Source organism: Pelodiscus sinensis, chromosome 12 (genome assembly GCF_052426305.1).
Source record: "Pelodiscus sinensis isolate ZL-2025 chromosome 12, ASM5242630v1, whole genome shotgun sequence".
NCBI classification, from domain to species: Eukaryota; Metazoa; Chordata; order Testudines; family Trionychidae; genus Pelodiscus; species Pelodiscus sinensis.
In genome coordinates this window covers 29,997,564-30,022,786 of record NC_143063.1, presented here as the reverse complement: position 1 = coordinate 30,022,786, position 25,223 = coordinate 29,997,564, and the positions used below count along the sequence as shown (strand labels likewise).

The following is a 25,223-nucleotide window of genomic DNA, read 5'->3' as shown; positions in this document are numbered from 1 at the left end:
TTCAGGAGAAGGCCAACAGGTTTCCGACCTGTTCCATTGTAGCTGTGCATAGTATGCGTAGTCCCGATTGATTGTAGCCGGAGACAGTCAGCAGTTGCTCTCCTGAAAGAGATTTCATTGCCTTGGATGAGAATATTGATCAGCGCAGCAGAGGATGAGACTGTCAGATTGGGATGGGGCTAATGGCCAGTCTTGTTTGTTTGAAAGTCAGAAGGAATTTTAGCTCAAACCAATTGTTTCCGTTGAGATCTTTGGAAGTGAGTCTGTTTCAGTTGCTAACTTCAAGCAGCGGTGGACCAGCACTAAGACTTTCAGTCAAAGGCCGTTAATTGTTGACATTTTTATACTACAATAGCATGTGAATTTCTGCTGTGAGGAGACAAATCAGTGAAGGAGTCCAGTGGAACCTGTCACCCCATGGTCTTGCTTCCTTTCTGGGTTCTTCATTTAATTCATTTGCACCCAGGAGTGTTAGCATAATGTTCCCCCTCTAGGAGTTATATTTGGCCCTTCCAGGCTGAAATCCTTTCCCATTTCCCTTACGTTAGGTTTTTAACTCCTCCCCTCTCTGCTGCCCTGTTCCCTCTGATCATGCCCACCTAGGCCCCATGACTTCTCTGATGATACTTTCCCATACGTCTTTTCCTAGCCCCAATCCCTTAGCCCAAATGTCTTTTGTCCTTAGGACAGAGTCTCCAAAGTGCTCCTTCCTGGACCTGTTGTTGGCCCCAGGAGGCTTCCTTAGACCACAAATACAATAGCTGGTCACAGAAGAGCCTCCTTTTAGGTTTCTCCTCATCCTACAGTCCATCTCTGACCTATGAGCAGTCCTTGTTAATTCTCAGCAGGTGATTCAAGCACCTGATGTTCATCCTCTTTTTAACAAGTCTCTTCTTTTTTGAGATTTTTTTTCTTCAGCAGCTGTGTAAAACCTTCATAATAATGGCAAGAGGCTATAAAAGAAACTGCTTAAAATAAAATACCTCATGTCTTAGTTTTTCTCCCCATAAAAGAGATTCCATGTCTGGATTTTGTTATCTGAAACTATGTGCCAACTTCAGTAATTTTCTTCAGTGACTATGTATTTTATTAATTTTAAAAAATAAGTTCCATATTTCATTTCCCTCCAAGTTTTACAAATGTGAAATCCTTTTTGTACCAATTCCAATAGAGCTTTCAGAATTAAGCTTTGACTTGGTGGTATTTTGATTATCCATGTCACTTTATTCAGGTATACTTAAAACTACTGAGTATATTGCATCTATTCATAATAATTAAAATAATGGAGATTGATTGCTAACCTGATTCTTTATATATTTCTAAATATATTTTAATATAGATGCATAGGTGTATGATGTATATAATGTATTTTTAAAGTTCCTTTATAATCAGTCATAAGTAATATTATCTTAATATACCTTTTTACTAAGAATATTCCATGTTAATATGTATCCCCTAGGTAATGAAGGCAGTAAAAGTGGGTATGAAAGAATATGAGATGGAGAGGTAAGCGCTCGTTTTGCATTTATGATAAAAATAGACAAAAATATTTATTTATGGTAACAGTAAAAGCAACAATTGAGGCAAAGCAGTAACATAGATTGAAGGGAGTTTGTTTCAAGATTGTGTTTGAAGTATTTTTATTATTTACAGGAGACATTTTGTCAGTTTCAGCCTGTCTTTGATGATAGCTGATTGTCTTTGGATATGACTTAGTATAATTCTGTTCTTAGACTTTCTGTAGTTTATAGCAACTTTACAAAATATCCATTGTTACTGCTTGAATATATCCAATACAAGTTTTAGGGGGAAACATTTCCATTATGTCTGTTATGTTTACAGGGCTACATTTGAGGTGCTCATAAAATGTTCTGAGGTGTTTAGTTACATTTCAGCTACAATTAGAAGCAGCATTACTTACCCTCTGAGCTCCACTGTGCTTGACCTGTGGTATGAGCCTTTCAGGCTTTCATTAGCTAGTGGGTATTATCACATTTCTTGAGACATATCATTTGGAGTGCTGTGTATTCAGTAATAACATGTACATTATTTCAGTCCTTTGACTTTGCCTGAAACCAGAATGAAATGTATCATATAGTATACTAGGATTAATGCAGCAAATGAAATCTGAAGCTAGAACGCAAAAGCGTTTTCCAAACCACTGAAAGAAAAGATGAAATGGAAATGGGAACATTTTAGGTTACTTCCAGGCTTACAGTACTGTGGAGTCATTTAAACAAGGGATTGACTTCTGTTAATTGAATAGAGTAGTGGCATGTCTAAATCAACTTCTTTATCAAAAGTTTCATCTTTATAAAAATATTCATAGTAGCAATAATATTTCGTATTTACACATCATCTTCTATCTTAAGAATAGAATTGTCAGACACATAGATGAACATAATTTGTTGGGGAAAACTCAACATGGTTTTGGTAAAGGGAAATCATGCCTTACTATTCTACTAGAGTTCTTTGAAGGGGGTCAACAAACGTGGATCCATCAGATATAGTGTACTTAGATTTCCAGAAAGCCTTTGACAAAGTCCCTCACCAAAGGCTCTTAAGTAAGTTGTCATGAGATAAGAGGGAAGGTTCTCTCATGGACTGATAACTGGTTAAAACACAGGAAACAAAGGGTAGGAATAAAAGATCAGTTTTCAGAATGGAGAGATCTAACTAGTGGTGTCCCCCAGGGGTCTGTACTGGGACCAGTTCTATTCAACCTATTTATAAATGATCTGGAGAAAGGGATAAACAGTGAAATAGAAACATTTACATATGACACTAAACTGCTGAAGATACTTAACACTAAAGCAGACTGTGAAGAATTTCAAAAAGAACTCACAAAAGTAGGTGTTTGGCCAACAAAAAGGCAAATGAAATTTAATGTTGATAAATGTAAAGTAATGGACATTGGAAAAAATATTCTCAACTATACATACAAGGTGATGGGGATTAATTTAGCTACAGCTACTGAAGAGAGAGATCTTGGAGTCATTGTGAAAAATGCTCTGAAAACATCCACTCAATGTGCAGCAGCAGTCAAAAAAGCAAACAATGTTAGGAATCATTTAAAAAGAAATAGCGAATAAGACAGAGAGCATCTTATTGCTTCTATATAAAACCATGGTATGCCCACATCTTGAATACTGCATACAGATGTGGTCGCCTCATCTCAAAAAAGATATATTGGCATTGGAAAAGGTTCAGAAAAGGGCAACAAAAATTAGTAGTAGTTTGGAACAGGTGCCATATGAAGAAAGATTAAAAAGACTGGGACTTTTCAGCTTAGAAAAGAGGAGACTAAGACGGTTATGACACAGGTCTATAAAATCGTAGAATCATAGAACACTAGAACTGGAAGGGACCTTGAGAGGTCATAGAGTCCAGTCCCCTGCCCTCACAGCAGGACCCAGTACCCTCTAGACCAGCGGTCCCCAATCTTTTCCAGATGGGGACCCATTTTGACAATTAAGGAAGACTTGGTGAGCCAGGGCAATTCAAAAAATGTGTAAATGGCTCCTTAAGAGCTACCTGGAGATACACCTGACGACCCTTTTGAAATGTAATGGTGATCCATATTTGGGGAACCCTGCTCTAGACCAACCCTGATAGATGTCTATCCAACCTGCTCTTAAATATCTCCAGAGATGAAGATTCCACAACCTTCTAGGCAACTTATTCCAGTGTTTAACCACTCTGACAGTTAGGAAGTTTTTCTTAATGTCCAACCTGCTGCAGTTTAAGCCATTGCTTTTTGTGCTATCCTCAGAGGCCAAGGATAACAATTTTTCTCCCTCCACTCCTTGGCGCCTTTTTAGATACCTGAAAACAGCTATCATGTCCCCTCTCAGTCTTCTCCTTTCCAAACTAAAGCCAAATTCTTTCAGTCTTCCTTCATAGGTCCTGTTCTCTATAAATTTAGTCATTCTTGTTGCTCTTCTCTGAACTTCCTCCCGTTTCTCCACATCTTTCTTGAAATGTGGTGCCCAGAACTGGACACAGTGGTCCAACTGAGGCCTAATCAGTGCAGAGTAGAGCGGAAGAATGATTTCTTGTGACTTGTTCACAACACTCCTGTTAATGCATTCCAGAATCATGTTTGCTTTTTTGGCAATAGCATCACACTGTTGGCTGATATTTAGCTTATCATAGAACCATAGAGCTGGAAAAGACCTCAGAAGGTCATCAAGTCCAGCCCCCTGCTCTAGGCAGGACCAATCCCAACTAAATCAACCCAGCTAGGGCTTTGTCAAGCCGAGACTTAAACACCGCTAGGGATGGAGGCTCCACTACTACCCTAGGTAACCCATTCCAGTGCTTCACCACTCTCCTAGTGAAATCGTTTTTCCTAATATCCAACCTGGACCTCTCCCACCACAACTTGGGACCATTGTTCCTTGTTCTGCCATCTCTCACTACTGAGAACAGCCTTTCTCCATCCTTTTTGGAACCTTCCTTCAGGAAGTTGAAGGTTGCTATCAACCCCCCCCCCCTTCACTTTTCGCTTCTGCAAACTAAACAGACCCAATTCCCTCAGCCTCTCTTCATAGGTCAGATGCTCCAGCCCCCTAATCATTTTGGTTGCCCTCCGCTGGACCCTCTCCAATGCGTCCACATCCTTTTTGTAGTTTGGAGTCCAAAACTGGACACAATACTCCAGATGTAGCCTCACCTGAGCCGAATAAAGGGGAATAATGACATCTCTGGATCTGCTGGCAGTGCTTCTCTTAATGCAACCTAATATGCCATTAGCCTTCTTGGTTACAAGGGCACACTGTTGACTTAGATCCAGCTTCTCATCTACTGTGACCCCCAGGTCCTTTTCTGCAGAACTACTACTTAGCTGGTAGGTCCCCAGCCTGTAACAATGCTTGGGATTCTTCCATCCCAAGTGCAGGACTCTGCACTTGTCCTTGTTGAACCTCATCAGATTTCTTGTGGCCCAGTCCTCCAATTTGTCTAAGTCACTCTGGACCCTATCTCTGCCCTCCAGCATATTTACCTCTCCCCCTAGCTTAGTGTCATCTGCAAACTTGCTGAGGGTGGACTCCATCCTCTCATCCAGGTCATTAATAAAGATATTGAACAAAACCGGTCCTAGAACAGAACCTGGGGGCGCTCCACTAGAAACCAACTGCCATCCTGACATGGAGCCTTTGATCACTACCCGCTGGGTCTGGCCTTCTAGCCATCTTTTTATCCATCTTACCGTCCATTTATCCAATCCACATTCCCTTAACTTGCTGGCAAGAATATTGTGGGATACGGTATCAAAAGCCTTGCTAAAGTCAAGGTATATCACATCCACTGACTTTCCCATGTCTACAGAGCCAGTTTACCTCATCATAGAAGCTAATCAGATTGGTCAGGTATGACTTGCCCTTTGTGAATCCTTGCTGACTATTCTAATCACTTTCTTCTCTTCCAAGTGCCTCAAAATAGATTCCTGAAGGATCCCTTCCATGATTTTTCCAGGAACCGAGATAAGACTGACCGGCCTATAGTTCCCTGGATCGTCCTTCTTCCTTTTTTTGAAGATGGGCACTACATTTGCCTTTTTCCAATCTTCTGGGATCTCTCCCGATCTCCACGAATTTTCAAAGATAATGGCCAAAGGCTCCTCAGTGACATTTGCCAACTCCCTCAGTACCCTCAGATGCATTAAGTCCGGTCCCATGGATTTGTGTACATTTAGCTTTTCTAAATAGTTCCTAATCTGTTCTTTACCCATCTTTGGCTGTCCATCTTCATCTCATCTTGCATCACTTAGCACATTAGTCTGGGAGCCGACCTTGTCCGTGAATACAGAGGCAAAGAAAGCATTGAGTACTTCAGCTTTCCCCACATCATCTGTCACTAGGTTACCTCCTTCATCCAGTAGGGGCCGCACACCCTCTCTAATCACCTTCTTCTTGTTAACATGCCTGTAGAAACCTTTCTTGTTATCCTTCACATCCTTAGCCAGTCGCAATTCCATTTGCGCTTTCGCCTTCCTGATAACCCCCCAGCATTCTCGAGCTATACATTTATATCCCTCCCTGGTCAGCTGTCCAAGTTTCCACTTTTTGTAAGCTTTCTTTTTGTGCTTATGTTCACCAAGGATTTCCCCTGTAAGCCAATCCGGTCTCCTACCATGTTTGCCTCTCTTGCTACGCATCGGGATGGTTTCTGTGCCTTCAATAAGGCTTCTTTAAAATACTGTCAGCTGTCCTGGACTCCTTTCCCCTTCATTTTAGCATCCCATGGGATTCTACCCATCAGGTGTCAGAGGGAGTCAAAATCTGCTTTTCTGTAGTCCAAGGTGTGTATTTTACTACTCTCTTTTCTTCCTTTGGTCAGGATCCCGAAATCTCATGATCACTGCTTCCCAGGTTGTCACCCACCTCTACTTCCCCTATTAGTTCCTCCCTGTTTGTGAGCAGAAGGTCAAGCTGTGCACAGCCCCTGGTCAGATCCTTCAGCACTTGTACCAAGAAGTTATCCCCAACATTCTCCAAAAACTTCCTGGATTGCCTGTGTACTGCCGTATTGGTTTCCCAACAGATGCTAGAGTGATTAAAGTCCCGCACGAGAACCAGGGCCTGCAGTCTGGAAGCTTCTCTCAGTTGTCCGAAGAAAGCCTCATCTACCTCATCCACCTGATTCGGTAGACACCAACCACAACATCTCTGCTGTTGTTTGCACCTCTAAACTTAACCCATAGACTCTCAAGAGGTTTTTCTCCCTCTATATACTGGAGTTCAGAGCAATCATAGTGTTCTCTTATGTATAGTGCACCACCTCCTCCTTTTCTCTCCTGCCTGTTCTTTCTGAACAGTCTATACCCTTCCATGACAGCGCTCCAGTCATGCGAGTCATCCCACCAAGTCTCTGTTATTCCAATTAAATCATATTTCTTGGATTGGGTCCACTATGACCCCTAGATCTCTTTCTGTAGTACTCCTTCCTAGACAATAGTTTCTCATTCTGTATGTGTGAAACGGATTGTTTCTTCCTTAGTGGAGTACTTTTCATTTGTCGTTATTAAACTTCATCTATCATGACTGGTGTGGAAAAAGTAAATACGGAAAAATTATTTACTTGTTCCCAAAACATAAGAACTAGGGGTCACCAAATTAAATTAATAGGTAGCAGGTTTAAAACAAAGAAATGAAGGGATTGCTTGATCATTAACTGTTTTGTTCACTTCTTCTGGGGCATCTGGCATTGGCCACTGTCAGAAACAGGATACTGGGCTAGATGGACCTTTGGTCTTATGTTCTTCAGAGTATTTACCAATTGTAAGATATTTTGCAGACGTGTCTTTCTTGAGAGTTGTCTGCAGATACCAGAATTACTTGTATTTTGTTATACTGCATAAGTCAATTGCTGGTCATAATAAGTAAGATTGAGAGAAGCTGATATTTGATATCCCTCGATGATGCCAGGATTTCACCTTAGCATCTTTAATCATTATGATCTCGGTGATGAGGGATTCAAATACACACTCATATGCCAAGGCAGAGCCTCTCATTTCTCACTTTTCTCTGTAGCTAGCTTCTCACATTCATTGCCATTTTCAACAGATTACTTGCTGCTGATAAAAAGTGATGTAGGCAGCTTCCTATTAAACCATTTTAAGGTTACCTTCTGGTCTTCCATTTTGATACATTAGACTTTTTGAAAGAGGTTGAGGTCATTCTGTGATAAAAGAGGTCTCCGTGGCCTATTTGTATAGTCGGCTTTTATGTTATCACACTGGATATTGCTACAGCTACAGTTAGAATTAGAGCTTCCACTATTATGCAGAATATCCTACATGCTTCAGCTTTCATCATCTGATCACTATGCCAAAAAGAAGAAAATGAATAATTTAAAGAAAGTTCAGAACCCTTTTGTGTAAGAGGCGTGTCAGTAAAGTACAAGGAAATATAATTTTAGAAACAACCCATGAGATTACTCAGAATGCATGCAAATATTCCAGCTAATGTAGTCAAATATGAGCAATGTCAAAGAATTTTTAAAATGTGTATAGGAAGATACCAAAAAGCTACATAGTGGCCTTTTAAGCAGTTGATTCTGTTTTTCAGGAGACATGCAGCTTTTCCCTTGTAATTTACTCAGAAATATATAGTTTAGTCAATAGCACAGATTCATTCCCATGTAGGCTAAGCAGATCAAATTTCTTTATTCCTTAGAGAATATAAAAAGTTTACGTCCATGTTAAGAAGTTATTTTGCACTCTTCCCACATCCTCATGCCAGGAATTTAAGTTCTTTCTCTGATGATTTTCTGAACTATTTTTGCCAAATTCTATCTTTGTGATCAATGCCTGTGGGTTTAATGCAAATATGTCTAAAAACAGACTTTAACCCTTATATATATGTGTCTTGGAAAGAAGATTTCTAAAATATATTTTCATATTGTTTTACTGTGCCTGTAGGAACACTTATGATCTACACCTGCCTTGTGGCAGGAAATGTGGGGTAGCCAAGCCAGCTGTTTTCCTTCAGGGTTATCTTTCCTTTGTTATTTTGATGAAATGTCTCTCTCACTGAGATGTAGGGGTGAGCAGAAAGTTTTATAATAGTCTAGAAAACTACTTATATAAAATAATTATGTTTCCATTTCTCTGATTTTTTCCATTCTCTGAGAATTAATTGGAAGTAAGTATAATAAATTGTGGTGAACTCTCTAGATAAGCCTCCTTTTTATTACTGAGGTTCAATACTAACTTCAGAAATATGCTGAAAATATTCTGTATAATTAAGGCTTAATGAATGATGTTAAACCACTAATACATTAGTAGGGAGGTATATCAAAAGAGCAGCATATCTAACTTCTAGCACAGTCAGCCCACCCATCTTTTTAACTTGATGTTATTTAACTTTAACCGGTGAATTAACTTTAGAGACGGTCATGCCATTTATCTATGAGTAATGATTCAAAGCATGCTCAGTTGAACATAAAACTGTTCTGTGGATCATGCTTTGGATTTGCTCTGGTATTGTTAATTAATATTTGTGACTATCTAGTATTTTAATTGAAATAGTCTTTTATGTTCCAATAGTAGTACAATTGTAGTACATTAATGTTAAAGCATAATAAAAGATTAACACAAATATATTTAGCATGGGAGAAAGCATGTAATAAAGTAATACAAGCCCAGTAGTTCATACATGATGTTCTATGTAAATTCATCTATAAAACTATTTCAGCTGTAAGTGCTAATTAGGGACCCACGACTATCTATTTTATAACCTTTTGAAATTATGCAAGTATCCAACCTTTTCTATGCACCTACTCATGTTCACTAGCCTCCAAGTTCCTGCCTTTCACCTTTTTGTTTTTGTTTAATATTTACAAATCAGATTATGAATCGTTGTCCCTTTTGTAGTTTTTATTTCTTATTAGAAGAGGAGGACAATTTGATATTTTTATTTGTACTTTCTAGTCTATCAGTTTGATTTGATCATAAAACCATACAAAATGTGTTACTGGAACAGAGGAAGAGTAGAGAGGAAACAGTCTATTGTATCATAGTGCAATCCCATTAACCATTCTGCGTATTGATTTCCTCCCCCACTTCTTTGTTTGAATGTTGGCCATTTTGCTTATAAACTTATTAGGGCAAGGACTTTACAGTTACAGAACCTGGTAAGTCCTTAGCAAATGAGTTCACATACACATCTGAGTACATTAAACTATAGTGTACTCAATGTTACTCCTGTTAACAGGACAGAGTTAGACATAAACAAAAGGTAGAACTTGGATAGTGCTGGTTTATGTAGCCACCTCTGAATCCTTTGTAGTTGTACAGACCAGGACGATTACACAGCTAATCTACCACTGTTAATTCAAATGATACCCTTTGGGCACATTTACACTGCAGGGCAAAAGTCAAATTAAGCTATGCAACTTGAGCTATATCAATTGCATAACTTTAAGTTAATTCAGCTTTTGGCACTGTCTATACAGCAGGAAGTCAAAGGAAGAACATTCTTCCTTCAACTTCTCTTACTTCTCATAAAATGAGGGTTACAGGAGTCAGAGTAAGAAGTCCTCCATCTCTCCGTTATTTTGAAATAATGGCTTGCAGTGTAGATGCATTCTTTGTTATTTCAGAATAACATCAGTCTGACGTTATTCTGAAATAACGCTGCTGTGTGGACATAGCATAAGAACAAAGAACATAACTCTCATGCTTTGTATGAGGTCATTCACTTTGAGCAGGGAACTTCCATTGCCATATGTCTTCTGTGGAAGTTAATAGGATATGGATGTATTCAAGGATGAGGAGACTGAACTGTATTGCACATTCCTATCTATCTGCAGAAGCAGTATAATAAAGAAAGGCTGCCAAGCATTTCATTAGGCAGCTCTGTCCTGTGGATAAGGCCCTGGATTGATGCTTTGGAGACTTCAGTTCTGTTAGACCACCACCCATTCCTGGCCAAGACATTTTTCCTGTGGTACACACCATCAGTCACTGTGAAGCCATTCCTGATATGGTTGTTGGCCCTGATGTTACACCTGCAGATTCTCCACCACACTCAGCACCTGCTTGATCAGGTGTAATATCACTCCCCATCCCTGAGAGGAGGCTCAGGCAGGAATTGGGGGAAGGCCAGGCAGGCCCTGGTGTAGGAGCTGGCCCCATTACAGCTGATAGGAGGAGCAGCATTGTTTATCTACTGCCTAGTGCACTCTCACCAGTTTGGATTCATGACCTCTTTGTCATGAAAGGGTTAGCAGGGCCAAATCTCATGGTGATTAAGGGTCAGAGCTACTCCTCACTGCCACTACAAATGATGACACCACACATAATTTGTGATATGACTTCCAGTGCCAGCAGACTCGAGTACCAGTTCTGCTACTGTCTTGCTGTGTAAACTTGGATGAGTCACTTCATCCACCTCTGTTTCTCTTTCTCTTGTTTTCCTTCCTGTAAATGTTGTCTGCCTTGTCTAGTTAGATTTTGAATTCTTCTGGGGGGAGGGCCTCGCTCTTAAGTCAGTGATAGGCAACCTGTGCCCTGTGGGATGCATGTGGCCCAGTGGAGCTTCACATGCAGTCTGAAGCTCTCTGGCTGCCCACCTCCCACAAGCACCTCTCGCACACTGGAAGAATGGAGTTCCACACTTCATGCTCCTCCCTTCACCCTCCCAGCACTTTTGGAAGAGCCACAGTGTTCGCAGTGTTCCAGCTCTGAGAGGGAGGGAGAAGAGCAGGAACAGAGCACATATCAGGTGTGGGAGCAAGGGGCAGGAGCAGGTATGTGCTTGGTGTGCAAGAGGCGTGTGAGGGAGGGAGTCAAATGGGGGACCCAGGAGGTGCAGGTGGAACCCTAGTGGGTCGTGAGCTGCTGTGGCCCACTGAGGTGAAGAAGGGCCACTCCTGCGGGCCACCTACCATCCCTGGTTGCCAGTCCCTGCTCTAAGTGCTTGTACAGTATGTAGCACAATGGGACTCCGGTCTCAGTTGGGATCCCTACTGTAATTAAAATAAGAAATACCATAACAATAAAGATAATTAAAATGCACTGTCTCATGGCAGTGACATTAAGAATAAATGCTGAGAAGATTACTGAAGAGACTTTTCTTTCCTGACTTACTGTATTTACAGTATATTTCTACTCCCAACTTCCCAAAGTGACTTGAGTTCTTTATCCTATAGTCTTTTCAGTGTTGTCCCTGATTTCTAAGGGACAGTTTAAGTTTAGACTATGAAATGAGTTGCTGTCATATCTGTCAATGTTAAATTTCCGCTATCTGTGAAGGTCTACAAGTACTTTCACGGATTACAGCTCTCATCTTTTATTTATCTCTCTCTTCTGCTTTCCTATAACAAACTGAAATGCTATTTCTCTAGAAAAGAGAAAATAGCAAGACTCAGTTTAGTTTTCTTGGATATTTTCCTTCTGACAAATGGTGATTCTGGATTTTCTACTTTCCATCTGCTACTTGCTTTTGTTCTTTACATTTTCTGGAAATCATATTGCTCACTACAGCAATTTATTTTTGCAATTTTTGCATTTTTAATTTTTTGTGATAAGTTCAGTTTACAAATTCAGAATTTCATTTCAGAAATAACAGCAAGGAGTCCTGTAGCACCTTATAGACTAACAGATGTATTGGAGCATCTGTTAATCTATAAGGTGCCACAGGACTCCTTGTTGCTTTTGCAGATCCAGACTAACATGGCTACCCCCTGATACATTTCAGAAATAGTCTTATAATTCCTTGTTATATAAAAAAATAGCAAAAATAATCTTATTACATTTACACACAACGAACATAGCATCCCCCCTCCCTTATTTCCAGAAGATTAAGGCGTAGGTGAATTCAGATGTCAATAAATTCTGATACAGGAACAGATGCTATATTGTCCCATGACTGTCGCTGGTACTATTATCTTACATCTAGGAGTATTTTAGCACTGGGGAAGTGGCGTGCTGGCATTTTGCTCCCTAAGACTGTTCAAAACTATAGGTGACCTATTATGTAATTTTTAGAGATTGTGCATGCATTCTTCTCCCTTCTGTTTCTCTTGCAAGATATCTAAAGAAATCCTGAAAAAATATGTATGAAAGAGAGTAAATTTTATTTTTTATTATTTTTCTTTAAGGATTTATTTTCCATAGATCTGTGTTGTGTTAAGTAAAATTAGTTAGTGTTTAGAAAATCTTTTGTAGAATCTCTGTGTTGCTTGCTTTTCACTGCTGTAGTCCTGACTAGAGAAACAGGAAAGCAGAGAATACATTGTTTCAGTGGAACTCTGGTAGCATGCATGAGTTATTGGAGAGGTTAAAAGAGCAAACACTGGTTGCATGGCCTAAGCTATCAAATGTCAGGCTCTTCACACCCAGAGGTATCAGATATAGGATCTTCACTTGGAGAGTGTGCCTATAAGCCCAGAGCCAGAGCTTGTGAAATCCTACAGTAAATGTCCACCAGAGGGAGCTCTTATAGATTTTTGTTTTTTTAAATCGTGGATTTAAATTTTCATTATGTTAGATCAGATTATAAACTCTGGCGGCAGGGACCATCTTTTGTTCTTTGTACAGCATTTAGCACAGTGGAATCTTTGTCCATGACTGCCTTTCATATGTATATAACTATAATATAAACACTTATTATTAATACTGAATACTGTGCAACCCCTTTTGTAGAATGTCATTATCACAAAATTCTTGATTTGATGCTACTGAGCTATGAAAACAAAACCTTGACTTAGATTTTTATAGGTAAATTGCTTTATTCTTGGAATCACTGTAAGACCTTGGAGTCCTAATAATGGACTAGGATACCAGTTGGGTGCTGTACACACACATACACAAAAAGTATTTGGCCAAAAGAGCTTTCATTGTGTTTGCCAGGTTTGCTCTGTGGGCTTATAGTGTGCAGACATTATCACTCAACCTATAAATAAGGCCCCCACTTTATTTAAAGATGATCTGAAAGAAAGAAAAAAGAAAGCTGACTGAATTTGTGCTGTTTTTCTCCATGAATAGAGTGTAAAGAATGCCTTAAAACATGGAGATTTAAACAAATTTAAAATATTGTTTTAGCCATATAAATACCAAAAAGATTAAGTATGATCTAGGGATTTAAAAGAGTAATAGATTACCTGATAAGCCTAGGCTGGTTCCCCCTGCGGACAGGGGCTGCTGGACTCAGTGTGAGCTGGCACTGAGCAAGCCTGGCTCTTGTGGGGTCCAGGAGCTACCCCTGCTCAGGCTCTGCAGTTAAAATGTAGTAGGAGCTGGGCTGCATGCACACTCAGCTCTTACTACATTTCAACTGCAGAGTCAGAGTGGGGGTAGCTCCTTCTGAGTGCCTTCCCTTACCAACTAGTCATACTGTCAAATTGTATCGACTGTATGATTACCCAGTTACCTGTCTCTTACCATTCTTATGGCCTTCTTGAGTTTTGCTGGAAAATCACTTGTGGATATCAAATGTATGTTCTGTGAGTTCCCACTTGTGTTGAATATAAGGATGGCTACAGAATCTTTAAAAGGGTATCTTTTGGAATTAAGTAGTTTAAACACTCTGCCCAAATGTCCCTTCCCCTTTTAATTTCTCGGTATTTACTCTCTTGATATGTTTGTTGTCATTATTTTGCAAGTTTTCCAATTGACAATTTTCTAAGGCAGCTAAGATATGACTTTCTTTTTCGGACAAGCTGATGAGAATCCTCTTTGCCACATTTTATGCATAAGAAAAATTGTCACGAGCCTAGGGTTTTTTCCTTTGCTGATCACCTTTCTAATGGTTTATCTATATTTTTATTTTACACACACAAGATTAGGATTGGAAGAGACCTTCAGAGGTCATCTAGTCCAACCTGCTGATCAAAGCAGGACCAATCCCAATTAAATCATCCCAGCCAGGGCTTTATCACAATGGGACTTTAAAACCTCTAGGGATGGAGATTCCACCACCTCCTTAGGTAACCCATTCCAGTACTTCACCACTCTCTTAGTGAAATAGTTTGTTCCAACTAGACCTCCCCAGCTGCAATGAAAGACCATTGCTCCTTGTTATGTTACTTGCCACCACTGAGAATAGTCTAGAACTCTAGATGCATCGTATTTGGAACCTCCATTCAAGCAGGTAAAGGCTGCATCAAATTCCCCCTCACTCTTCTCTTCTGTAGATTAAATCCAGTTCCCTCAGCCTCCCCTCGTAAGTCATGGACCACAACGCTCTAGATATGGCCACACCAGTGCCAAATAGAGGGGAATAATCATTTCGCTTATCTGGTGGCAGTGCTCCTACTAATGCAGCCCGATATGTTTTTAGCCTTCTTGGCTACAAAGGCACACTGTTGACTCAGAGCCAGCTTCTCATCCGCTGTAATCCTCAGGTTCTTTTCTGCTGAACTTCCACTTTGTCAGTTGGTCTTCAACCTGTAACAGTGCTTGGGATTCTTCTGTCCCAAGTGCAGGACTCTACATTTAGCCTTGTTGAACCTCAGATTTCTTTTTTGTTTCAATCCTCTAATGTGTGTACGTCATACTGGACCATATCCCTACCTTCCAGCATATCTATCTCTCCCCCCATCTTAGTGTCATCTGTGAATTTGCTGAGGGTGAGTGTTCCCTTTAAGATACGCAGGCACACTGCTTCACAGGTGATTAATCAACCCTGCCCAGTCAGAGGTTCAGGACTCTGTGCATGGAGCTGACTGACAGGTCAGGGCTGATTAATTACCTGTGAAGTTCTGCTGCCATGCTGTTTAGAGAGTACACTGGTACAATCTACTCCTCTTCCAGGCCATTAAAGATCTTGAACAGAACTGGCTCCAGGACCAACTCCTTTGGGCACTCCACTTGATACTGGCTGCCAAATAGACATTGAGCCATTGATCACTAACCACCGAGCCCAACAATCTGTCCAGCTTTCTGTCTACCATATATTCCATTAATCTAATCCACACTTTAACTTGCTGGCAAGAATACTGTGGGAAACAATATCAAAAGCTTTGCTAAAGTCAAGGTATATCATATCCACTGCCTTCTCAATATCCACAGAGCCAGGTAGCTATTTCTATCAACTAAATCAAAGAACATCTCCAACCCAGCCTAAACTTCGTAAGCCTGACTATTGGTTCTATACTTCTGGTACAGGTTGGACCTCCCTGGTCCAGCACCTTCGGGACCTGAGCTATCCCGAAACAGGGAGTTTGCCAGACCAGGAGTGGTTATTGCTTCCCTACTAGCGGCCCAGCTCCTGGGCTTCTCTCCCTGGTGTTCCGTGCTCTGCTGCTGACTATGCGAATGCTGGTCCGGCAGAGGCTCCCGGCCCTGCTGCCTACTAGCTGCTGCCAGGGTCCTCTGGGGTTCCTGGCCGGGTCCGCCTGGCCACTGCTGGCCCCGTGGCTGTGGGGGTCTCCCAGGGTTCCTGGCTGAGGCTGCCTGCTGCTGCTATCCCAGCTGATGCTGGGGCCCACGGCTGGGGCTGCCACCAGCCCTGCTGCATCTGGGAGTTGCCTGGCTGGGGCTCCCCAACTACTACCACCTGGCCCAGCCTGGGCTCCCCAATACCTGTGTTCTCCTGGCTGCCTCCTGCTCCCACTTCTGGGGCTCTTTGATCTAGCAACATCTGTAGAGATACTAGACCACAGATGTTGCTAGATCAGAGGGTCCTGGATTTCAGAGGTTCAAGTCATTTTTGCACCAGGAAAAGGTGTGAAAATGGGTGCTTATTTTGGTTTAAAAATGGTCTGGATAAGTATTCAATCCTGACCTTGTGTCACACCTTTGTGATGCCCATTGAATTCAGTAGGATGATATGTGAGCTGTCTGGTACAATTGGACTGTGTTGTTTAAAGCAGCTTAGGTTATTTGTTCAAATAAATTTTACCATCCATCACAAATGCATTATTCAAGTCTTCTCCCATTTGAAGTCTTCTGTGCTCAGAGTACTTCTGTAGATTCCCATTTACGTTCCCTCAGTACTTTCCCTTTTGCCTTCCATTAACTTCTTGTACCCACTTTTAGCAGAGGGCAACTGATTTCAATTCTCTTTGGTAGTAATTCATTCTTATTTGGAAGTAATGCTATTTAACAGCACAAACTTGTCCTCTGACTTGGGATTGGAGTTCCACTTCAGTTAGAGCACTGAATTTTATGTGTTTAAAAAGAGTTCTTGAAATATGTAAAGTATATATCTCAAAATATGAGTTTATCAGAGAGCTCCATTTATCTCCTTTTTATTTATTGTCTAGATATATATTTTGTGATTATAAAAAGGGTTTGGGTGTAATCCATGTACAAATACTCATTAAAAACATCTAGGTCAGTGGGTAGATTGCAATGAACAAAATTACAATACCAGTATTGGAAAACATTGCTCTTTTAAGAGAAGGAGCTATGAAAGTATACATATAACCTGTGTCAAAAAATCTAGTGATACAATATAGAATAACAGAATTGTCAAAATGTAAGACTGTAAAGGACTTTGAGAGGTCTTCAAATCTAGACCCTTGTACTGAGACAAAAACAAGTAAACTGAGGACCTCCCTGATGAGTGTATGTCCAACCTATCCTTAAAAATTTTTAACTGAGGTGATTCCACAACCTCTCTAGGAAGCTTATTCCAGAGCTTAATGGTTTTAAACATTTTCCTAATAGCAAATTTGGGAGATCCACATTTAAAATTACATCATTAAACTTTGACACTTTTCTATTATAACTTTTTGGTGCTTGCAATAAGTCATGATTATCTTTCTGTTGCTTATCCTTCTAGAGACCACAAGCACAGATCCTTGATTTTTATCTAGTCTTTCGGTTTAATTGAAAATGACCACTGTATAAACTATATAAACCTGTATCTCTTTCTTTGAATACATATAATCTTAAAGATGTTTAAAGTACTAGAAGCTGCAGCTTTCTTTTCACATTAGTGATGTTCTCAATTTTATTGAATCTAGCATCAGTATGACAGACATATTGAGCTAATTAGCATTACTAATAACAAACTAAGATTGCAGCTATGTGAAATGGAACTCATTGTAAAAGACAGCAGGCTGAGCTAATTATTCATTTGCTGTGGATTTTCGTCATGCCTGCTCAGACAAGTCAAAAGTAAAGATGATACCATATGTGAGGCTTTATTGGTGTTATTAACTTAAGTTTTAAAATGTACTTTAATTGCTGTGCAACTGGAGAGAGCAACATTTTTTTTTTCTTTTTTTTTTGTGACCAGAGCTGGTACATAATTGTGCTCTCCAGTGGAAGTCCTGACAACTTCAGAATGGAATGTCTAGAATATTAAGGTTGTCCATTAATAACAATTTGTCACTTTCTGACCTTATTAATATCAACAATATTCTAGAAAAGAAATGCAAAGATATGAGGTTCTACTCCCCGCCCCACCTCTTTTCCTCCCTCTCTCCCCCTCGAAACAGTTTTTTTGTTACTCCAACTTGGCAAAAAACAAGAGATGAAATGTGATGTTCTATGGAATCAAAGCAATTATGCCACAATAGAATTTCTCAGTTACAACATTGATGACGCCTGTAAGATGTATATAGCCCATCTTCCCAGAATAATTTGTTTCTACAGTCCCTCTCTCCAGAATAATTTTGACTATTTTTACTATAGTGAAAGTTAAATTATTTCTTCACATCTCCTATATGAAAGAATACTAAGCTATTAAGAATAGTTAAAGTATTCAAAAAGAGCATCAAGGGTAAATTAAACTCTCATTTGGAAGTCTAAACTTCTCCTTACTCAGAAGTAAAATAAGGGCTTGCTTATAGTGTATTGTGTGCAAGATTCAGAACCTCAAATACTCAACTTGAATACTCAATAAAGATTCTGAACCATAGCTGTCTCTCTGTATAGCCACAAGTGATTATGTTGGCATTTTGGGTCACTGAATAGCACTCGTGTATATTATGTATTATGGGGGTGGCTGTGTATTTGCTAGGAAGCATAACTAAAGATGAATGTTTAAGTAATTAATTACTTCTTAGAAACAAATATGCTCTCCTATGGTTTGAAACTTGCATAGGAAAAATAAAAATACATCTGGAATATCAAAATTGGCTAAATTAAAAACCGTTTGTTTTTACCCTATTTATTCTTCTGAATAATGAAATTTCCCTGTGGTTCTTTGGAACATCTGTTAGATAATTACACTGCAGAAGTGGTACTTTAGCTCAGCTTGTAGAGCTAGGGCAAATGTGATTATGCTGCAAGCTTAAGTCCATGTTTTATATAAGATCTTATTTGAGGCTCTGCTGCAGTCAAGTGCATAAAACTGTGACCCATGGATTGGTCCCTGTGGGAGCAATTATTCTTTACAGTGAGCTTTTTTCAGCACTGAATATTATAAATGTCAGGAAAAAGTTTAACCCCAGTAACTCTAAAAGAATGACTTATCTGCTGATAAGAATATCAGAATTTAGTCTTGGCATCTGCAAGATATTTCTGATTAAACTTGGTTTTTTTAAATCTTTTATAAATAACTCAAAAGTAAAAAAAATTAAATCATATTTTATATATCTTGTTTTGAAAAGAAAATAGAAGGCTGGATCTGGCAGAGAATATATCATACACATTTGGGAAACCCAAGTTGGAAGCGCTCACTCATTCAGGGCATTGTGTATTGAGAAATAAATTTTCTTGCCTTCCAGTGACAGATGGGTGAAAGCGGAGTGAGTTCAGTGTTGCCTAGGAACACACGTTAGCATTTGATACCCAGTAGGAATGAGTGAACTCTTTTGGATTTAAAAAAAAAATCTCTTTTTGTTTATAATCTACAATTACCCGGCTAGAATGGAGGGAAGAAGGTAGAGTAGGAATTCCATTGGCTTGATACCTTTCTCTAATAGGTTCTGTGTCCTTTTTAGAAAGAGATTAAGAGGGTCGACTGCACTTACCTAGATTTTTAGTCTGAATCTACCATAAGAATGCCCATAACTGGGTCAGACCAATCTATCCAAGTATTCTGTCTTCCAGCAATGACTAGTGGCAGATATTTAAGAAGGAATGAAGAGAACAGGTCAATTTGAGTGATCCATCTCCTGTCATCCAGTCTCATCTTCTGACAGTCAGACATTTAGGGACATTCAGAGCATGAGGTTATGTCCCTCACTGTGTTAGCTAATAATCATTGTTTGACCTGTCCTCTATCAATTTATTAGATTCTTTTTTTAAACCTAATTATACTTGTGAACTTCACAACATGCCCTAAATAATGAGTTCCACAGGTTGACTGTCTTGTGTAAAGTACTTCCTTACACTTGTGTTTTAAACTTTTAATTAAACATATTAATTTAATTGGGTGACCCCTGCTTGTTCAATTATGTGAAGGGATAAATAACACTTCCTTATTCATTTTCTCCACACCGTTTATGGGTTTTATAGGCCTTTATCCTATTTCCCCCCCTGTTAATTATCTTTTTTCTAAACTGAATCATCCCTGTCTTTTAATCTGTCCTCATATGGAAGCTGTTCGGTACTCCTAATTAGTTTTGTTGTCATTTTCTGGGCTTTTTCCAATTCTAATATAACTATTGAGATGAGTTGATTATAGCTACTCAAAATATTCAAGGTGTGGGTTGACCATGGATTTTCCAGTTCTTTTTTAACCATTGATTTCTATTGTGACTACCACACTGTTTTGAGTGGCTCATGACTGAGAGTGTCTACCTCAGGATGGACTGTCAGAAAATAGGGCAGAAATGCCATATTGGTGGTGAGTTCTATAATTAATTTAATTTCACTAAGCCATTGACAAATGTGAATTCCTGGATCACTATATGATTATTGCTATAGAGTCACAGGCACTCCCCTCCAGACTGTCTTGCCACCAGATATATAGGACTGTGTAATAAAACATCGCTTAGACCAAAAATGACATCACCTCAGGTTGCTTCCAGTCCAGAGACTTCTGCATTACAAATGAAGTCATCCCAATTTACACCCAGTATATGATTTTGGCATTTTGTGTGGAAAGCCTCCAGCTTTGCCCAGTCTGTGTGGCATAGTGTGCATACTTTTCAACTGTACATTAGTATGGAGAGAATACAGTTGGAATGGATCCTAAAGTTCGATGTTTGTGCCAAAATGATGTTGATTTGTTGTGAACAACTCATTGCAGATGCTGCACTGCCTATCCAGGAGAAGCCCTTGCTCACCTGGCTCCTGGGGAGGAGGCTTAGCTGTGGCAGTAAAGCCACCTCCCTGGGAGCCAGCTGAGTGTAAATGACACCATTAACCTATAAGCATTTGCTTATCGGTTAAGCGGTTAGTTGCTTGCACTCTAACATCACTGTTTTCCAGACCATGACATTAGTACTCATGCACCAATATTGGACAAATATGTGCAAACTGAAAAACTGATGTGCAGCTAGCACTCATGATGTCCCCCAGAGCTGCTAAAAAGCACTATTGCCCAGGTAGCAGAATCACTTCTGGGCATCTTTTACCTGGTATGGAGGAGTAGAACCTTGCCAACTGCCTGGAAAGATAGCATTGTCATCGCATTTCATAAGGGCAAGGAACTGCACAGCAAATGTAAGAGCTACAGGCTGATCACCATTTTGTCTATGCCAGAAAAGTGTTTGTACATGTTCTGCTAGTGAATTTGGAGCCTCTGCTTTCATCAGAAGTGTCACCCACAACAGTCAGGAGGAGCAAGTACCCATTAAATGCCATTTTGGCTCTCCTCATTTTGTCAGAAATACATTGGAAGTTGAGGAAGCCCCTACATATGGCCTTTGTTGATTTTAAGGCTATGTTTGATTCAGTTAATTGAGTTGTGCTATGGAAGGCCTTAAACAGAGCAAGTGTCCCAACCATGGAATTTGGACGTAAGAGTCTTGAATAATTTTATGTCATCTGCAGTACTTTGCTACCTCACTGTTCAGCCTCTTTTCCAGATAAATTTTGATTATCGTCCCAGTCTAGATCCTTTCATGACCCTATTTTATTTACCTCTCTCCCATGTGAAAACTGACCATTTATTCCTGCTCTTTTTTCCTCTCTCTCAATAATTACTCACCCATGAGAAAGACCTTCCCTTTTATCCAATGATTGCTTATTTTCCTTAAGCGCTTTTGGTGTGGGACCTTATCGAAGGCTTTCTGAAAAGTCTTAAGTACTGTTTAGCAGCTGGAGCACCCTTGTCCATATGCTTGTTGGCAACCTCAAAAAATGTTATGGATTCATGAGGTGTGATTTCCCATTACAAAAGCCATGTTGACTTTTCCCCAGAATATGGTGTTCATATACATGTTTGATAATTCTGTTCTTTACTGTCGTTTCAACCAATTTGCCTGGTACTGAATTTAGGCTTAGCAGTCTGTAATTCCCAGGATAGCCTCTCAATAGCCTTTTTTTTTTTTTTTTTTTTAAATCAGCTATCCTCCAGTCAGAGTCTGATTTAAGTGATGGATTACCCAACACAGTTAATAGTTTAGCAATTTCATATTTGTCCCTTGGATCCATACAATCTGGTCCTGATGACTTATTACGTGTTCATCAGTTTGTTCCAAAAGTCCTCTGCTACCTAAATTTGGGATAGTTTCTCAGATTTATCACCTAAAAAAGGGCTCAGCTATGGGAAGACTGATGCAAAGGATTCATTTAGCTTCTCTGAAATGGCTCCTTTAACAACTTGGTTTTTCCAGTGGTCCAGCTGAGTACTTGGCAGACTTTCTGTCTCTGGTATATCAATGATTTTCTTTAACAGAACTGGTCCCAAAATTGATCCTTGTGGAATACTACTTATTATGCTCTTCCAGCATGACTGTGAACTATTGATAACTACTCTCTGGGAATGGTTATCCAACCACTTATGCACTAATGACTGGGGTTCCTTCTCCTGGAGGGGTATCCTCAGTTCAAGGGGACACTATGACATCATCTGGAAGGAGTCCCAACTACGAGAACAGTTCCCTTGCTTCAGCTTAAGAGCGTTCCCGAGACATACAACCTCCTCAGCAGTACAGAAGATGTTATACTAGAGGTGGGATCACACTCCTGTGTCCCTGAAAATCTCATATATCTGTTTTGTCTCCCTTAGCCCCTCTAGTTCAGTCATTCTCTTGTCAAGAGCTTTGTTGTCTGTACTCTGTATCTGATGGACATGAGTTGCATGTACCAAATGCACACAAAGCTAAAGTATCTAGATGTCAATACAAAAATTAAAAATAATTTAAATAGCTAGTGCACACACACACCAAGGACAAGAAGCAATGGGCTTAAACTGCAGCAAGGGAGATTTAGGTTGGACATTAGGAAAAACTTCCTAACGGTCAGGGTGGTTAAACACTGGAATAAGTTGCCTAGAGAGGTTGTGCAATCTCCATTTCTGGAGATATTTAAGAGTAGGCTAGATGGACATCTATCAGGGATGACCTAGACGGTAAAGGTTACTGCCGTCAGGGCAGGGGACTGGACTCAGTGACCTCTCGAGGTCCCTTCCAGTTCTAGTGTTCTGTGATTCTATGATTCTATCAAACTGCTCCTTTCTTTAGGGCTCCTTTACACAGCAGAGTGAACAGAATGGCCATAGCAGAGGCCAGGGCAGAATCTGATGTGGCTTTTGTCAGTGGGGAAGCCCTCAACTTTAAAAATTCATTTTCTTTGTTAGTTCAACACAGCCTGAGTTTCACTATAAGGCATGCTGTAAGGCTAAACTATTTATTCAGGCTTTGGTACAGAATTTTGGAGTTCTGTGGAGAAGATTTTAATTGTAGTCATGTGTTTGGGTTTTTTTGTTTTTGTTTAAGTTGGTGATTTTAATTATACATTGCCTTAGAGATTACAATGTATTTTACAAACCTAAAAAATATTGATGATCCCAAAATGATCTCAGGAAACAGTAAGCAGAGAAGTATTCTACTGGAATACTGAAAATAATGCTAATTCTTTAATCATTTTTATTTTGGCCTACAGTTTTTCTCTGATAGGCTCATGTTAGAGAAAGCAAAATATGTATCTATTAGTTATTGTCTAGTAGATGTACACTAGAATTTGTCAGTTCTTGAAAGAAAATGTTAATAGGTTTTGATTCAATTACCCAGTCAAGTGCACTATTACTTGGTTTGTGGTCATTATCTTGCCTTTCACTGTCATTTTCACAGCTTCTCTAAATAAGGACAAATATAAACTGCAGCAAATTAAGCTGGCCCAGCTCTTTTTATGAAAAAAGACATAATTTTTACCTTTGGAGAGTTCTTTCCGTATCTATTTTGATAATGATTGACTACCTATAAAACAAAATGCCTTTGCTAAAAATAATTGATACATTTTCCTTTTTCCAGTTGATGTGTAAAAGCAACACAGTTGAACAAAAGATATATTTTTCATGGTTTGTATCTAAGTTTTTAATGTATTTGCCTAAACTTAAAAAACAGAACCATCCACTCCCTTGGTAGGCAGAGATCTAACCTGAAAACTTCATCCCCAAAGGGGAAAGTTTGAGAACTTGAGCTATTGGAAAAGACCCTTTGAAATGGAATACATTGAGACACGACTTTTTGTGACTGGATCTGTGTATAATTTTATGTTTGTGACTTCTGAGTGCATGGCATAGTTAATATGATAGTACATTAAAGGTACGTCTACACAGCAGCTTGATTTTGGAATAACTGACATTATTTCGAAATAACAAAGAGCGCATCTACGCAGCAAGCCATTATTTCGAAATAATGGTGATCTGGAGGACGACTTACTCCAACTTCTGTAGCACTCATTTCACAAGGAGTAAGGGAAGCCAAAAGAAAAGTACTCCTGTCTACACAGCAGGAAGTTCTTCCTTTGACTTTCTGCTGTGTAGATGCTGCCAAAAGCCGAATTAAGTTATTTTGAGTTGAGCTATGCAATTTACGTAGCTGAAGTTGCGTAGCTTAATTCGACTTGTGCTTTGCTGTATAGATGTGCCCTAAAGCAAGAGATATTGTGAGGAACAAAGGTACTAGCATTTGTAACAGTCACACTGTTTGTTTTAAAGATTTTTACTTTCTTAGGAGGAGCACCACAGATGATTATAGTCTGAAATTGGAAGTTAAGCTCAAGTAGAGCTTTGTGTTCTCAGTCTAAAGATACTGGTTTTGACTGTGTTCACAGGAGACACAACAAACAGTCCTCAACTATATAACCCAGTCATAGTCCAGCATCGAGCAAGTATTTTTACATGCAAATATGTTTGGTATTTTGCTGTGAGTGTCAGCATGGTTTTGTTGTAATGTACTCAACTTTTGTAGTCAGAGGTTCTCCACTGAAGGGGCCTTACCGACAGCCCCAAAGTAACCACATCATACTAGTATATATAGAGAGAGGTGCTTCATAAATGAACCAGATCCCAAAACTTTACAAATTATTAGAACTAATTCATTATCACCTGTGGCGTGGAACAATAAAGCTAGTGCAGTTTGTACAATATTGATGTAATATTTTCTCACATGCCCGTTTTACTAATTGATTAGGCTGCTACATATTTCACTATTTAAAGCTTCAGGGCCAGTTTTCAAGCATAGCCCAAGAGCACAAACAGGTGGTGGCCAAGGCACAGAAGATGTTGCCTAGGCCCACATCACCAAGAAAAGGCCCCAGGCTCTCTAACTGCAGGTGTGGGGCTTGGGATATAAGTGTGTGTGGAGGGGGGATGTTGAATACACCTTTATTGCCTGGGGAAATCTAAGCAGCCACAGGCCCAAAAGCAGATGGAGACGGAGAATGTTTTTAAGAGGGAATTGGAATCCTCCACTAAAGATGG

At 39.6% G+C, this 25,223-nt stretch overlaps 1 protein-coding gene across 1 annotated transcript in view; it reads left to right on the top strand.

The window, feature by feature from the left end:
• The window catches only part of PEPD (peptidase D), a 254,950-nt gene that overhangs the window by 98,808 nt on the left and 130,919 nt on the right, over window positions 1–25,223 (top strand). The window contains exon 9 of the mRNA XM_075940101.2: window positions 1,460–1,506. Within this exon, the coding sequence (XP_075796216.1) occupies window positions 1,460–1,506 (47 nt within the window). The remainder of the gene's footprint in view (window positions 1–1,459; window positions 1,507–25,223) is intronic.